General features: G+C 37.0%; 1 protein-coding gene across 2 annotated transcripts in view; it reads left to right on the plus strand.

Moving 5' to 3' along the window:
• Positions 1-17,510, plus strand: part of LOC121299253 (A disintegrin and metalloproteinase with thrombospondin motifs 17-like) — an 84,159-nt gene that overhangs the window by 16,091 nt on the left and 50,558 nt on the right. For both annotated transcript variants that reach the window (XM_041226916.1, XM_041226917.1), the window contains exons 7-10: positions 1,746-1,789; positions 11,673-11,778; positions 15,788-15,928; positions 16,442-16,592. In XM_041226916.1, coding sequence (XP_041082850.1) covers positions 1,746-1,789; positions 11,673-11,778; positions 15,788-15,928; positions 16,442-16,592 — 442 coding nt within the window. The remainder of the gene's footprint in view (positions 1-1,745; positions 1,790-11,672; positions 11,779-15,787; positions 15,929-16,441; positions 16,593-17,510) is intronic.

A 17,510-nucleotide genomic window follows, 5' to 3' on the forward strand; every position in this document is an offset into this window, starting at 1 on the left:
TCTTAGCCATGGTAAACCAACCATACATGCCTCGCTTAATGATTGATATTTGTTTAGATGGGACTGGTCCTACACTCAAAAAAAAAAACCTCTTCTATATTGTATAAGACATGACCACTGATGCTGTGCAGCAACATCTTCTTACATTTTATTTACTTTCAAAACTTTTCAAAATTTTTATTCAAACAAAAAAATGCAGAAACACCTAGTTTGTCTTTGTCAGGTGTAGCTATACAACAATTGCGTTCAGTCCCAGGAAATCTGTTGCAAACCCATTCCAGGTTGATGGGAACAAAAGTCCTTTGACTGAATAAGTTTTTGTGGCTCTGGTATAGTTGTAACAAAGGCCACTTTATGAAACTGGTACTCTTTCTTGGCATGTTGCACATTCCGTACACGCTTTTAGTTTATGTCCAGATGTTGAGAAGCAGCTGTTCACACCTTACCTACTTGGCTAGATTTTTTTTTAAATGAACCTTTCTGTCATATTGGAAATGTTTTGGTTCTCGAATTCCAAAGTACGCCCAAAACGGCAAAAAAGCAAATTAAAACAATAAAAATGAAATGAAAGTTATTGGAACTTCTAGTTCAATCTTACCTCTCATTAGCATAACAGCTTGCAGATCCTGTATCATTTCTTTTGATGGTTTGGGTTTCCAGGTATTGGTGAAGTCCATTAATCCTGCCACCGCGGTATAGATTTACTTCCAGTACAGCAGAACTATATCACAGTAGTCCTATACGGTATGCAGCAATGTAAATGCAAAAGAGTCCTAATACATTGATGCACAGAAAGTGAATGTATAGTGTGGTGGCAGCACTAACTCCACCTGCGGTAAGGTGAAAATAAAGTCTTGGCAATAAGGGGTATGCAAGAAAGATGTTAATGGGAGGCATGAAGAAAATGTTGTTTTATAAATATGTAATGTGCCGCCAAAGAAGTGAATTATGTTTGGTATAGCAGTGCATAGAATTACAGATCTATTACTGCTGTATGCATCTTATAATTATTCTTGCCTTAACGTAAGTAAGTTTTTCATGGTGTAGTGTTTTTCACATCTAGGAACACTGGATGAAATAAAAAAAAAAAAAAAAAATCCTTTGTGTACAAAGAATATTGATTGAACTCCCCTTTAGAGATGTGCTAGTGTTAGCACTCTGTATAGCATTACAAACAGATTAAGGCCCACTGGAAGACTGTATTCCAGCTTTTGGGGTGGGGTGGAGGAGATATTTTATGTACAATTAACAGAAAAACAACAAATTAACAACATTCACATTTTTCTGAGTTGAGTCCCTTGGGACCGAACCCTTCCGCACAAGGCTGACTATTGGTTTGACTCTCTGGTGTGAGGGGAAAACCAGTGGTTAATAACTGCCAGTTTATTTAGCAGAGCACCTGCCAACTTTTGATTCTTTTTAGCATAAAATCTCTTCTGAAGCCCAACTGGGAGTAAATTGCAAGTGGGCAAGCCAGTAAAGTCCCAGGGAGAGCAAGTGAATGACGGCCTAACCTTTCTTTTGAATGAAAACTTTTTCATTTTGTGTCATGTATGGTTTCAGTTAATATTACTTTACTATACTAATTAAGTATGGGTACAGTACCACTTTTTATCACTAATTATTCAGAACAGGGTAAGTAACAGATGTATCCTGATTATAATTTGAATAATAATGATTTGCTCTTTTATGTGCTTCATTCGTAGTTCTCTTTATCTAACCTGTGTGTATATTTTGATTTTTAGGACAGATTTCTGTGTGCATAAAGATGAACCCTGTGATACAGTGGGTAAGTAAATATTTCAGCATTGCTGTATGTTCAATTCAGTGGAAGGTGTCACAACTGACTGAATGTGAAAAGTTAAACACAGCTTTGTTTTGTATAAATTGAAAGCAATTACATAAACCTAAACACATGATAAAGCATTCGTATTCTGAGATCATGTGTATTACAAGTGTGCAGAGTGTGAGCTTCACTACTCAATAATGCATTAGCGTAACTGCACTAAAGTATACGACTCTGCATGTCATAAAATTTGTGTTGTACTTAACCACAGCTGAGGTTTCGTTACTATAATCCATTGCGATTCAAATCAAACCTGAACAACCATGGCATCTGTGTGGCTCTCGGTTACAGGTATAGGTATAGGGATGGGAATAGAGGACTGTTTGACATTAGGGAAAGCTCAGCTTGTTTTATAGATTTTATGGACCCTGCTGTTCTGTGGCTGAAGATTTCGTTCTGCAGCACCTGGTTGTCCGTGGGGGTCCTCATCCTACTAGCCAGGCCCAATCTTTTTTAACTTCTGAAATTTAGGTTAGACTCCCAATAATTAAGTCTGTATTTTTATCCGTGAAATGTACCCATTGCCATATAATATGTAGTTCCCCTTGAAAATTCCCTTTTCTGAAAAAAAAAAATGCATATTTATTCTATCACTTAAGTAAATACAGCATACATGTGCCTTGTTGACGCCCTGCCTTTTGGACTGCATTTAACAACCAGGCAGTTGGTTTAGTTAGCTTCTGCTAATTGAGCACACTGCATAGAACTGCGAAATTTCTTTAAAGTTCCTTCAACAAAAGACACTAGCTGCTTCAAAGATCAGAAATATTTCTGCTAAAGATTGCTCTGTCCAGTACAAGAAGGGAACATTTCATTTGACTGTTGCTATTTTGGTCATTTTATTTATGTTTTTAATTTGTTCGATTTTAATTCACTAATGGTGGAATGTCTTTAAAAGGGGGACATAAACAGCTGAATATTCTACAATTTAGCATTTACTGTTTTTCAGGTAAGCAGTTACATATTTAGTAACATTTGCTATATAATAACATTAGAGAAAATTATCAATTTTGAATATGACAACATTTTTTTTTTCTGTGCAGCGTGCACTGTGCAAAAAGGCTCTGCATTCATTTTCCCTGCAGACTTGAAAACTAAAGCCAGTGCTTCTAGTTTGAATGCAAGCCCAAACAATAGATACTAGCACAGACAGTCCCTTTCGTTTCAGAACGCAGTCTGGTTTGTACTTGAAGGAGAAAGTATTTGTTACTGGGGATTCAGTATAACTTCCAGCATTTGGTTTCATGAAGAAAAAAAAAAAAACAGCAACAAAACTGTAGACCAAAACAGTATTTTGAAAGTACTTTAGAAAGGCAAAGCAAAATGTAATCAGGGTTTTCTTCTAAATGTGCTGAAGACAGCTAGGAAGTTCAGATTTATATAACTGCTGTACACTAGCAATGTGTTGTGAACTTGTAGTGCCTGCTGTCAATACTTTAATATGATGGAACCTCAAAAAATAATAGGAGGCTGTTTCAATGTTAAAACAAATGCTGCATTCAGCTAATGAACATAAGACTACCAGCGCAATCATTGAAATATCAACATGCAAAAAAATCTTCTAATAATCTGATTTCAGTAGTATTCCCTCTAACGAAAAAATATGACTATGACAACTTTGAACCTGAAGTTCCTTTGTGATTAGACACAATCCTAATGTGGTGGTTAACCTAAAGAAATGTAAAGGGGTGAACATTGTTATATTTGTTTTAGCTGTGTTGTCAGGGTACGATAAGAATCCAGCGTGCTCTACAATAGACATATTCATAATTTGTGAATGATTACCAAATAAATGAAGTCAAGTTTAAACTACAGTAGAATTATGCTGTCAGTGTTTCTGTGGGATGTTTGGAACAATGACAAATGAGCAAGCTTAAAGTGTTACGGGCTTATTAGTTCCAGACTGACGGATTGCTTCAGACCCTTTTTAAATGTTTCACTGGAATTTAAAAAGGCTGTGATGAGGTGTTGCAAGATTTTGCTTTCACGGTTTCATTGCTCAGCATTATTACTGCCCATACTTTGGAGTATGCTTTGTTCCTATAGCTCTTTGTCTGCAGGATGCAGGCACTAGCTGTTTTGCATGTGTTTTTTTTTTTTTTTCATATGTTGTCAAGATGTTTAAACTGATGCCACATGCAAACTTGAGTGAACAAACTTACTAACATAGGATGAAATCATGAGGAAGGTTCAGAACAATGGGTGAGCGCTCAATAAACCTGTTGAGTTTAACCTCACCCAGTGTTTATATTGATACCTGTAGACTGGATTACCAGACCTAGCAACAATACAGTTTGCATTCTGTTCAATTAATATGAAGATTTCTGTGCTGTATAGATCAAAGTTTATGTTTGTTTGTTATTTAATTATAGTGGAGAGTGTTTATAGAGATCGGTTTTTGTTTTAGTAGATAAAGGTCAGCAATTTTTAAAATAGCCGAGGAGTTCATTAAATTTTAACCTCCTGAGATGCCTCTGACCTAAGGGTTAAGGGCAGTGCCAGAGTGACCTTTCACCTCATCAATCACAGGGATAAGCATGAGACGGAAAGTTCTGGTTGACAAAAATTAGAATTAGACTTTTCTATCGTACAGTTCTGACTATACATTACAAACCATATATACACCCCAAACATGGAAGCATTTGAAGGAGCTGGTTGAGAGATGTTTGATCTCACCAATCCAAGAACTGTTACAGCTTTGAAGATATTTTTTTGGGGAATACCATTTATACAAAAATACAGTATGGTTGGATAATTAGAGAAAGTTGACACATGAAGGCACTGCTATTTATAACAGCACAATACTTGATTTACAAAAGACTAACCACATTTGGTAGTTTTCAGCTGGATGAGTGATTGTTTTTTGAGTCTGAAGCAGACTGAACATTAGAAAAGGGAACATTCTTAAGACCTAGAGCACAGATAGACGTCTACTTCATCATAGGTTGACCTCCACAAGGGCTCACAAACACCATGGGCCTTGGCCCCTAGGTCTCTCCAGGCTTACTTAGTTAAAGTGGTTGAAAGCAGGAACAGATCTTCATTCCTCTTGATCAGTAAGTCGGATGTAACCGAGAGACGACATTCAAATTGACCATTTCAAATTTGCTTTTGGTGTTACTTTGTTTTCTTTAGACCAAGGATCATAAAATAAAGCTGGCTTTATAATGGGCTCAGTAACACCACTGGGAAAGCCCTTGTCTGATGTAACTGGATTGTTTAATGAAGTTTACAGTATGCATGTAAATGCTAGAATAAGGTTTTTGGAAGACTGATAAAATGGGATTAATTAAAGGATGGTTGCCGTACAATGGTGTTTTCAGCCCATTATCAAGCTGGAGCAGAGAGTCACATTACTGGAAATGTTCTGAATACATTCTGGAGATTTTATCTTTCCAAATAGTTTTTCCATTTGAGGTTATGTAATGTTGGAATATATCCATTTTAATGTGTGATTTTATTTATTTTTTTGAATCCTAAGAATAGATCTAAAGTTATTTCTGAAAACCTGAAGTACACCTTTAAGTTGCATGCAGGTTGATGGTCAGATTCTTTCTTTGTACTTATTTTTTAAAGACTTCACTGTAAACAAAGCTCTAAATATTGTGTAGGGAGATAAAGCCTAGGTGACGTTTCCCTTAAGATTTTGGGTGTGTTAAACATTGTCTCTACTTTTTGGATGACAGTAGAAGTTGTGTATGTTATAATCAACACAGAAGTGTTTAGTTTCATGCACTGCTAGAATATGATTCTGAATGTAAGGAAATGCCTTGAGAAGGACATGAGTCATGCATTGTTGTCAAATAATTTTTTTTATTTTTGCTTCCAGCGTGTCCTTCCTCCATTAATTTTAATGGAATAGTCTTCAGTCCCACTATAAAATGAGTTTTGTAAATCAGCAAGTTGACACCATCGTTTTTCTTCACATAGAAAACCCCAGAAAGGCTGTGAGATCACACAGCTGGAGAGACCTCTTTTAAAACCTGTTAAGTCTTCTGCTCTATACTGTTTCATTACTCAAAATAGAGGGGCTTTTTGCTTGGCACTCCTCCCCCCTCCGCCCCTCTCCTTGATCACACTCACACATTTCATTGTGCTGCAAAGCTTCTATTCGTGTGCATTTGATTTATTACTGATTTACTTAAGTTCAAAGATTGCTTGGATCTCAGAAACTTTTGACCACATAGTAGTAATGCAGCGTGTTTGAAATTAGGGGTTACATTGGATTGTGGGAATGCCATTACAAGTAAAGCAACTTCTATAGTAAATATCTCTGTCACTTAGGAATTTGTCCTCCTAAATTTTTTCTATCTTACTTACCCATACTTCAAATAAATAAAATGATTGTTAATTACTATTAAAATTGTCTGTCTGCATCTGTATTCATTGTCAGTGGCTCACCTAGTATCTGCTTGTGTAAGTGTGTGACAATACCAGATTCATTTGAGACATTACATGTGTATCATCTCTTCAGGGACATTTCAATAATGACTTTTCTGTGAGATATACTCAACACTTTTCACTTGACAGAGAAAAGTACATTGTCAGTTTGTTGATTTAACTGGAATAGGGTTAAGTACTGTTCCTTAAATCACCCATGAAAAAAGCTGTGTGATAAGCACAGTTCCCATCAGTTCGTATCACTGTCATTATTTCAAGGCCTACTACAGTTAATGATACTTCAGATGTACTTCAAGTGGAAAACTTTGCAGAGCGTTGCAGCACAGGCTTCAGTTACAGGCAGAATTAGCAGGCAACTGACGATGCAGTGGAGAGTTCTAATGTTATAATGAGAACTGGCATGTTAGTTGGGAACGAAGCACCACGTTCATCATATTTTCTGAGTTTGTTGAGAGGCTGCTCCTTCATGTGTCTGGTTAATCCTGAGGATTTGCTTGGAAATGTTCAGTATTTTGTCACATGAGCCTGGCTCGGACTATCAGACTTTTTGGAAGAGGGGAGAGCCTTATGTGAAAAGTCACTCTGTCGGTCACAGCTGTTAAACTTGGGCATCAGTATACCCAGCCTTCACCAAGTGACTTATTTTTAATTTGCAACTGCATATTATTTCTGTTTATTTCTATATTTCTTTATTATCGTTAACTTCTGCACAGCACACAGGACCCGAGTTCAGAGACCCTTGAGGCACATGTTATTTCTGGATAAGTTTCTTTATTTAGTGTTGAGCGATTACTTTGAGGTGAAGCCAACACAATGGAGGCATTGAAAAAGACGTTTAAACTTGTGGAGTAAATATATGCTTTCCAACATATTTCTTCTTGCATTTTACTTTCATTAACCAGTCTGTTTATTCAAGTTGATTTGCCTTGTTTCATCTTATAGTTTTCAACGTTTTATTCACATGTTCGTAATTCATGAAAACAGTGTGTAACATGTTGAATTCCCTGCTGATGAAAGTTGACCTTTACAGTTCATTTGCTGGGTGTTCATAAATAAGAATAATATATAAAATACTGACATATGCACATTTATTCCTCTTGGTTATGTTTCTCTTCTTCGTTGGTGCATTCATGATCAATGATAAAAAATTTTAAAAAAACTGAACTTCTACATAGGACATTTGCAAATTAATACAGCTATTTCCTTGAATGACTTATCTTCCTTGACCGCAGTAGAAAAACACGTATTTTGAAGCACAGATTTTGTCATCCTATCTTTGTTATCACTCAGGATGTGTGATAAGTAAGGTGCTTTGTAAATTAAGTTCAAATCCCTTTGCTTAGCTGTCATAACGCTGGCTGACAGACTGAACAGAAGGACATGATTTAGCATTTCAGAACAAGTTTATCAACAGTAGGAACGTGTTGACTGTCAGCTTGACAAAGCTTATCCATGAGTGACAGAGGAGAGCCTAATCCAAGATAGATAATCAAAACTGATCTTGAAGAATTTCAACGGCTCATTGTTTAAGTTGGTGTGGGGTACACAGGAGCAAAGAACAAGGGTAAGCAATGAGTTTTGGGGTTAACGAACACACTGTTACTATTAGTTTCTCTGCATGATGACACAGCATCTTGTGATCATGTCGGATCTGTTTTAGTGCTTGCATGTGCTATTTTCTTTGCTGGTGCATTCTTGTCTTTCATTAACAACTGTCCAAGTATTTATTGCTTTTCATGAAAGTAGGAGGCATGCTTTTGAATGTGGATACTGGCACAAGTGGGGAAAACAAAATAAACTCCCTCTGACCTCCTGGTGGCATTCCATTTCCTGTGTTTAGCTTTTTGACATACAGCAGCCGAGGAGGATACTGTGTGCCCTGGCATGCATGACTGGATTTATGAACTGGCTGTCACTGGGGTGTGTGGGTGGCGACAGTGTGATAATCAACTGAGGGACTTTTCGCTGAGGTGATTCGGAAGAGTAGATGCCATGCAGGAATAAGAGTAAATGTCAGATAAGTGGAACTGCCTTGCTTTGTCTTGTGCAGAGCTGAGCTGTTAGATTTTGGGCCGTATAGATGGGAAAAGTGGTGAGCGGATTCTAAAAGTGAGGGAAAAACTCATTACCGTTTAATGACTGAATAAAAACGACATTGATGTAATGTTTCTTTTCGTGCCTGCAGGACACTGTTGGCATATGTTAAACATTTCTGTTTGTTACAGATAGAGCATCCAGGAGATTAGCCAGGCCTAAAACACTGTCAGCCACCCACTTGTGTCATACTTTATAAACTAACACTTTTGTAATCGTGAGCAGAATCAAAATGCCAGTCTTGGACAGGTCTAACCTGATAAGTACTAGTCTTTCACAAATTTTTTTATAAATAAATAAATAACAGGATAGATTTAGCTGCAGGATTGATGACTGTTTTTCTATTAATTACTGTCCTTGAGTAAATATGCATGGTTGTAAAAAATAAAACTGCCTTGTGAAAGGTTCTAATTCTAAGAACTGGCAAAAACATCTGTTTTCTTCCATGCAAACAGTAATTGTGCAGATATTCAGAAGCTGTGTTTATTTTTGACAGCAAATTAATGCATAGATGGTAGTTTAAAGAGGACACTACAGCATGCATTCATCCAGGATATCAACATGAATAACCATAAAAAAAAAAAAATAATTAGTTTTACATGCAAAAACTATTTATGTACTTTTAAATCAGACGTGTTTCAATTGACCAGACAGACTTATAATACCTGAATGACTTTTAAAGCAAAGCAGCTCAATTAACTTGTATACATTGATTTTTGTAATTTATACAAACCGCTGTCCAGTGATATAAAGGGGACGTTGTCATGGCTCATTTTTATACTTTTGTAAGCCGACTCAAGGATTGATGTGATGAAATGTAATATTAGAATACAGCAGCGGCATAAATTTAAGAGTTGCTTTTTGGTGAGCAGCAAAAACAACGTGACCTTTATTGCATTTGATAATGATTTGGATGACAAATCTTAATTACCACTCAGTCCTGGTACTGGGTATTCAGAAGGGGCAAAAGAACAGTGGGGTTTGGACTCTGATGCATGTCGTCATGTGAGTCGACTCAGGGATGATGTGTTTACAGTAAAGAGATAGCTTTAGCTCAGCTCACAGTCGACGACTATTTGTTTTTATACTGTCTAAAAAAGCCTTCCTAAGACCTAAGCTGGCATAGTAGTTCAATATTGCATAAAGAATGCCAGAGCAAAGCTCTGGGCTGAATTGCTGATCTACAGCGTTGTGATGTCTGGGGCAGCAGACTGCCCTGTTTAAGAGGGGTGCTGGGTTTTTATGTTTTATCTTAGGATTCTCTGGTTCTGGTGTTTGATACAGTAAATATTTTACATGTCTTATAATTTTATATGAAGGTTATTGAATATTCCCAGAGAGAACTTGCTGGTCTTTATAATGCAATGCCTCATTAGCTAGTAACAAGAGCCAACATCTGCAAACTGTCTACAAGGAATTGCTTTTTGGACAGAGCTAGTTTTTGCTTTTTTTTTTTTAAGCAGATAGCATCACATGCAGAATATAATAAATATATAATGTTTTATATTTACTATTTTCTCAGCTGGGACACAGTAAACCTGCAGTGTGTTTGCGAATTAACTGAAGTACGGGGTGGGATTTTCTTTTACTTTGTTTTGGAAAACAGGAGAGAGCTTCTTAAAAAAAAATACAGAGAGAGGTATGAAGTTGTCTTTGACATTGGTTTTCTGGTAGCAGTTTTTGAACTCTGTGAAAAGCTAGGTGAGTAGCAGGTAATAGTTGGCTGCCAATAAGCTGCATATTATTCCAATTCACTTTGATACTCTAACAACAATTTATAAACCAGATAGCGACCAGTTAACCTTTAGTGTATAATGAAGAAAAGCACTAAAGCAAGTACTTCCTCCGGGCACTGACTAGAGTCAGGACACCTCCTAAAACTTAGGTAAGCTGGACATGTAAGGTGAAGACTGAGAACAATAAACTACCGAATATAGGAGATGGAGTCGAGCATCAGTGCAGCCAAGTGCGTTTTAAACCATCACATTTCAAACAAATCAAAAGAACCCATTCACAGAGATTACCTGGCAACTCGTCTTACTGTTGGCAGATAACAACCGCATTCAATCTTTTAAAAGCATTCTTGTTTTTTTTTTTTTTTTTTGTAAAGGTTCTCGGTGATTTCAGAACAAGCTCATTACAGGAATGTCATTTTCACGTACTTTCGTTTTCTTTAATATAACCCAGATAAGCACAGTAAATGTAAACGGTTTGCATTCGATTACACTTCCCCTTGTTTGTGCCGGAATTGTTCATTTCAAATTATAAAGCCGTCGACAGATATACTACAGTCTTGTAGTATATTCATTGGTGTTTTAATGGGGAGCTGAAGACGTTCTCAACTCGTCTTGCTCATACACCCTGCCGTAAATCTGCTCAACAGCTTTCAACTTCCTAGTATAATTAGAGGGGAATCTTCTCCCACACATTATAATGACAGTGTATGCCTGAGCACAAAAATATATAATCCATAACTGTAGCTGAGAATATTCTTTTAAATAGATTTACACTCTAGTACATTGACTGAGTAAAGCCATGTCTGCCAGCATTATATCATTTGACTCCTGTTTTAAGGGAGAAACTTGCCATTTTGCAGTGAAACTTTAGCATTATCTTTTCAAAAGGTAATATAGATTTTGGTCGCTGTAGTCACTCCTTGTCCAACCTACTTGATATATATAATTTCCCAGGAGCAGTATACTACCTTTCTCCAGATGTACAGTAAACCACTACAGCGTCCTCTTTTTATGGACCTCAGTAAATCAAAATGGGTGTTGTGGCTTTCTTGCTCATTAGGATTCTGTGTGCACTGTGGTTATTTGGACGACCTGCTAGTGGTGTGCAGTAAGAGTCACGTACACTGTGGCTTTGTTAATTTATTTTCTGTTGTTGTACCATTGTTCATCATTCTAAACAGAACCTTACGCTGACAAAGGTCCTTCCTGTGCACAGTGCTCACAGTTCATGGAGCTGTGTTTGTGTGAAGATTTTGAGAAGCAGATTTCAGGACCCTAAATCTAAGCGACAAATGCTTGTAGTATTTTGAGATTCGGATAGCTGCACGTGAATTTAAATATGATGTGCCGTTGCATTTAAAAAAAAAAAAGTTTGGGATAAATGTAAATTACATTATTGCTGCCTACTCCTTTTGATTCAAACAAAGCACATATGTGACTTCATATAGAAACCTGTTGTCAGAAGAGAGAAAATAAATTTGGGTTATGGCTGTACTTTCTGAAGCGAGCACAAAAACTGGAAAAGTTACAGTGTTGTGGTAGCCTAATGACAATCGCCTGTGTTCACATGGTTTCTCTGCTTGATTTGCCAATAGGGATCGCCTACCTTGGAGGAGCATGCAGTCAAAAGAGAAAGTGTGTGCTGGCGGAAGACAATGGCCTCAACCTGGCATTTACTATAGCACATGAGCTAGGCCACAAGTAAGTGTTAAATATGAAGCTCAAGCTGCTCATTTCTGTACAGCCAGTGCTGTGTTTAGGCTGCCTGTTTGTAAGATGTTGGGAGCCAAACACCTGTGATAGCTGACAGCAATGACAGGTGCACTGCAGAGCTCTGTCATCATTCAATTGATAGGACTTGGATACCAGACCAGCAAAATGGCCATTGGCTTCTCGGTAATGGATACAAGGAGTAGAGATATTAAGCCTGGCTGAAATAAGAACCGGTTTTATATCCGTCTTCAGGGCTATTTTTATGTGGATTACGGTGGTTGAGCTGGAATATGCTTGTGAGGTTTTTAGGAACCAGCTACTCAACATAGTCTAGATTACTTACACTCCACTCGAGTCACTAAGTCGATCTTTTTAACACGCAGGGGGGCTAACATAAAGCACAGGTCTGCTGTTTTAGAACATTAAAGAGGAAGAATAATAGCTTTTCCACCTGAGTCTGGAGTGCAGCGTACAGTGAAAACCTTAGAATTCGGTCCACTTGAGCTGTGTCGTGAAATGTTTTTTATTTAAATTGGTAGATATGCTGTCATTGAAAGTAAAATACTGTATAGACTTCAGCTTTAATGGCATATTCCATATTTGGAAAATGTTTAATAAAACTATGCTGGACATCTGACATGAATAATGAAAAGTTATATGGAAAAACTGCATGTTTTTTAGATTAAATTTAGTACGGCTTGCATATAATTCTGTTCTTTTCAACAGCATGTTTTAATTGGAAGTTACTGTAGAAAAAAAAAAAAAAAAAACAGTGTTTCAGTGTATGATGTAATGCATGTGTGGCAAAATATGATCCATTTTTTAATGGGACGTCTTGATTCAGTTCAAAGCCAGTGTGTCACATAAGCATGCGTGTGGTAAGCAAACCAGAGCCTGCATTGTATAAATGGGGAGATAGCTGCCTGCTAGACCATATTTGCTCCTAGCATACACCTTATATTGGGTGTGGAAAGCTGCTCTGTAAAGAAACAGTAATACATATACAGAGACCTATACTTACACACATAGATGCAAATGTGCACTGCCTCTGTATCACACTTTAGCATTTACATTTCTCTGATTCTGGCCGTGGCTGCCATACTGTGCAGTTTTATAGCTACCTTCCTGCCAAGCCCTTTTCGGAGAAAAAATAAGAGTACTGCTGTGCAGCTTGTGAAAAATAAAAGCTTGGCTTGTATAGGTGGTATTTATTGAGCAGTGCAAAACCTGAAAGAACCATACTTGATTTGTCAGATTTCTACTGTGGTTTGCTTAATTATTCTTTCAGTGTAAAGAGGTCTGTGAGAAGTGTATTTTAATGACACTGAGATGGTGCACCAATTATCCTTAAATTAAATCCCACTGTGTAATAAGATTTTGCTTTAGTGCGTGTGTGTGTGTGTCTAATATATATATATATATATATATATATATATATATATATATATATATATATATATATATAATATAGATATCTTAACAGTAGAGAATAGAAAGGAACAGTAGATTGTGTATCATTAGCTACATGAATGACATCACAAAGACATTAGATTTAAAGACAAATAAAGACATTCAATTTAAAGAGAAAGTGGTTACCATGGCATCAAAAAGCCTATAAATACCTACAATGTTTGTTGACAAAGATATGCTAAACATACTGAAACGTTTGGAAGTTGACTCTTTGATAGATCTAGGTAGATATGATATAATCTATACATATTTTTGCTCTGCTTTTACTCCTTCATCTTTAGCTTTTTTGCACTTGCAATATTTGTTTAACTATGCTGGTTGTGCAAACATATTACATGGATAGTCAACTATGTTGTTATTTCATAATTAAACAAATCATTACAAAAATAACATTTGTTTTGGAAGTAAAGAGCATGCTAAAATTGTTGGCCATTCAATGTGCAATGATCTTGTTTACTGAGTTATAACACCATTTTTTAGAGCGGCGTAAAGAAAAATGTACACCATATCAATTGCCAAAAAATATATAGGAATTGTCAACCACTTTGAGGCTTTGCCAGCTTTCTTTAGAAATATTGCACATTTCATTTGGCTCTGTTCTGCTGAGCAAGCCAAGGTTAGCTTTAATGGCCAGCGTGTAAGAAGCTGGCAGAGTGCAGCTTTCTTCCTGCTGGCTGAGCCTGCCTTTTATATATTACTGGCTTTACTGGGAATGTGATTATAGACCTAAAACCCCACATATTGGATACTATAAAAGCCCTCATTTGTATGAACTCTGTAAACAGTGACAGGCACTGTTAGGGTTACAAGTGCCATTTACTGAAAAAGCAGTTTCCTTTTTTTTTTGTGGAAAGTAGCAGTAGATTTATTTACTGTTTCGGTTTTTGTCTTTTCCAAAAAGTTGGCTGGATGTTCCTATTGAAACCTTTGAAAGAGAAAGGCATCTTTTTAATTGCTTAAATGTTCACAAGCTTGTTCCATAGATCATACCCGTTTTGGTTTCGTACTTGTATCTGGTACTTTCTAATTTTGTGGTACACAACATTGTGCAACTATAGAGCGAGAAAGTAACTTTGAGTCTGTTTGGGACACCGTGGCACTGCACAGTAGTAGCATGTACCTGGGAGATACACTCATGGGCCTGGAGGGCCATTCCACTTTAGGTTTAATCATGAACTACTTCTTCAGGTCTGGATGGAGGTTTAATTGGTTCAATTAAACAATTTAGAACAGTGTTGGAACAGAGACCGGGAGTGGAAGAGCCAGCTTTGGCCCCCGCCTGACATATACTGTACAAAGATGTGCTTTGATTGGTTAGGCAAGGTTATACTTCCATGGCACTCCATTATTTTTTAGAAACTAATTGTATTCTTGTTGGCTGTTTTCATTGGAGCAGTAAAATACCTGAAACTGGTTCAGGTTACAAATGGAAACCATTCTATTTCATTAAATTGGAGGAATAACAAAGTATTACACACTCTTATTGTTTTGTATACAGCAGCTGTATAGCATCGCACCAACAGGCACGATGAAAGCAGGAGGGTGTCTGTACTGTGAAGTGATTTACACATCCTTCCAGTTCATTTAATATTTTAATACCAAGTATGCAGAAACATGTCTGAACAAACACTGGCTATATTTATCTTGTAACCTTTACGAGTTCAGCAAATGATTTAATTAAATAAAAGTGCATATGTTGGTTTTATTAAACTTTTATTGAAACTGGATAGTGCAAAACTTCCAGTACATAATTGAAATTCACGGATTGATTTTTTTAAACCGTAGAAAGAACTCCTTTTCTACCTATTATTCATATGGGATAGTCATCTTATTGGTTTCTCAGATGCTTGATGTTATAGATGTTGCACGTCTAGTTTATTACTGTAGGTGTGAAAACTATGTCCTCCCACCAGATTGCTTACACATGGAATAACTACCATGTACTGTTGGCAGCAAAGGAAAAGCTATCGTGGTTCATTCTAGGGTATAATTTTACCACTCAAGTGAAAATAAATTCAATGTGTAACATAAGTATTTAAGTATCCATGGCTATAATGTCTCAAGTCGTTGTTATTCTGCAAATGAAAGCAAAGTCTTCGGCTATAAATGTGGACCATTTTTGCCTCCTTTCTTTAGTATAAAGGCCTTTTATTGATAGGGTAGAGAAGATCAGTCTTCACGCTGACATTTTTTTGACAAAGACCAGAGCCTTTTTCCTTGGGTACTGTTGCAATAAATGTTTAATAAGCGAGAAAACCCCATGCTTTTACATTTCAGCCTTTGAACTTTGAGAACACTCTAATTAATTTTCAACTTTTAATCCTTTGCCTTTGAAATTGGTCTGTTAATTCCAGGAGTGATTTTCCTGTGTTAATTAAGAAAATATAAGGGATGCCTTCCTGGCAGTTTGATCAGGAGCCTTTTAATATTCATCTAATTTTATTTGTGCATTGTGCTGCATGATATCGCCAAGTATCATGTGGCTTTGGAAAGTCAATGATGTGTCTGTACTCTTTGGTTTGAACAGCATGGGGATCAGCCATGACGACGACCACCCTTCCTGTGCTGGCCGCTCCCACATCATGTCGGGGGAGTGGGTGAAGGGCAGGAATCCCAGCGACCTGTCCTGGTCCTCCTGCAGCCGGGATGATCTGGAAAGCTTCCTGAGGTAAGACGAGAAAACTGTGAAACCATCTGCTGGGGCAAACTCGGAATCCGTCATAAAATACACATACTGGGAAAATGAAGAAATTGCTGTGGGATTTCAGGGTAGGAACCCTGCTGATTTTGTAAGAGATCTGTAGGTGGGAAGCAACTCAATGCCAGATATTGTGGAGGGCATGTTTGAAGCTGCAAAAAAGCTTCAGGGTAACTATGCATCATCCTGGTTCGCCAGAGAGGTTATACACAACTGACATGGTTTGTTTTTTTTTAAAACAATTTATGGCTTTGTATTCTCTTGCCTCGATTTAGGACTTAAAAGGAAACAGTGATTTAAAAATAAAGAAATGTGAAAGCCTTAGCAGTGCTTGTTGTCATAGCTCTAGAAGGGGTCAAGTGATGTTTTTTCCTGTGTTAAGATTCAGTGTGCAAGATTGGTTTATTTTTCCTGTAACATTTGTGTGAATTTCATTCCCGTCGTCCCTTCTTCTTAATGTTGTGTAATTCCTGTGGCTTGCAGGTCGAAGGTCAGTGCCTGCCTGTTGGAAACGGATCCTCGCAGTCACCATGTGGTGAGGCTGCCTTCCAAGCTGCCAGGCATGCACTACAGCGCAGACGAGCAGTGCCAGATTTTGTTTGGCACCAACGCCACGTTCTGCAATAATATGGAGGTACGCTGTTCCTTTTTGAGCTGCAATTTCCAGGATTAAAAGACCCGACCCGAAACAGATTCACTTTCAAAAGGCGTGTGTTCTGTGCTCTTTTAGTCTCTGTGTATTTGTACAGCGTGCATTTGTAACAGCTTTTGGGAAGAGTTCCAGTTTGAATAACACACAGAGGGTTTGAATGAGCTCAGACTTTATTCTTTGATCAAATGCTTGGAGATTCACATGCAGTAAAACTATGACTTCGGAGTTCCAGTATATTGTATAGTAATGATCATCATCTCTCTTATGTAAAAATATATATTAGAACATTTTTGTTAAGTGTTGGAATGAAATGTGCATTGCCATTCACTAGTATTATTTTTCATCATTGTCTTTAACAGTTGATACCATAATAAATACAATATTTTAAAGATGGTTTACTTAAAACATTTTCCAACACTAAAGTAGCTGGCATATTCACTTCAATGCCCAAGTCTTTGAGAAATGGAAAAGTGGCAAACAATGACAATTATATTCGCTTTTTAATAAATATAGCAGGGCTATTTTGTTTAGTTTTTTTGAAAATGGCTGGCACAATCAGCTTGGAATGCTTTGGGAAACAGACCACAGAGCTAAAAGTCATATTTGAAATTGTAAAATAAAGTGTGGTTCAAAATGTATATCATTAATTTAAAGGATCCAATATAATATCATGATAAAAATGTTCCAGAAGTGTATGTAATGCTGAAAATTGCTCCTGACGTGTGACTGACAAATCTAAAAGGATAACTGGAAAAAAACAAAACCACAGGAATAAGATTACCAATGTACTGCACACAAGTAAATATAATTGAATAACCATTAACAATTTTATGAGCTGTTTCTTTCCATGCAGCTGTTTGTATTATTTCAGTTAAACTTGGCTAGAGTGTGTATTACATA

The sequence above is a fragment of the Polyodon spathula genome, chromosome 24 (assembly GCF_017654505.1).
Source record: "Polyodon spathula isolate WHYD16114869_AA chromosome 24, ASM1765450v1, whole genome shotgun sequence".
Lineage (NCBI taxonomy): Eukaryota > Metazoa > Chordata > Actinopteri > Acipenseriformes > Polyodontidae > Polyodon > Polyodon spathula.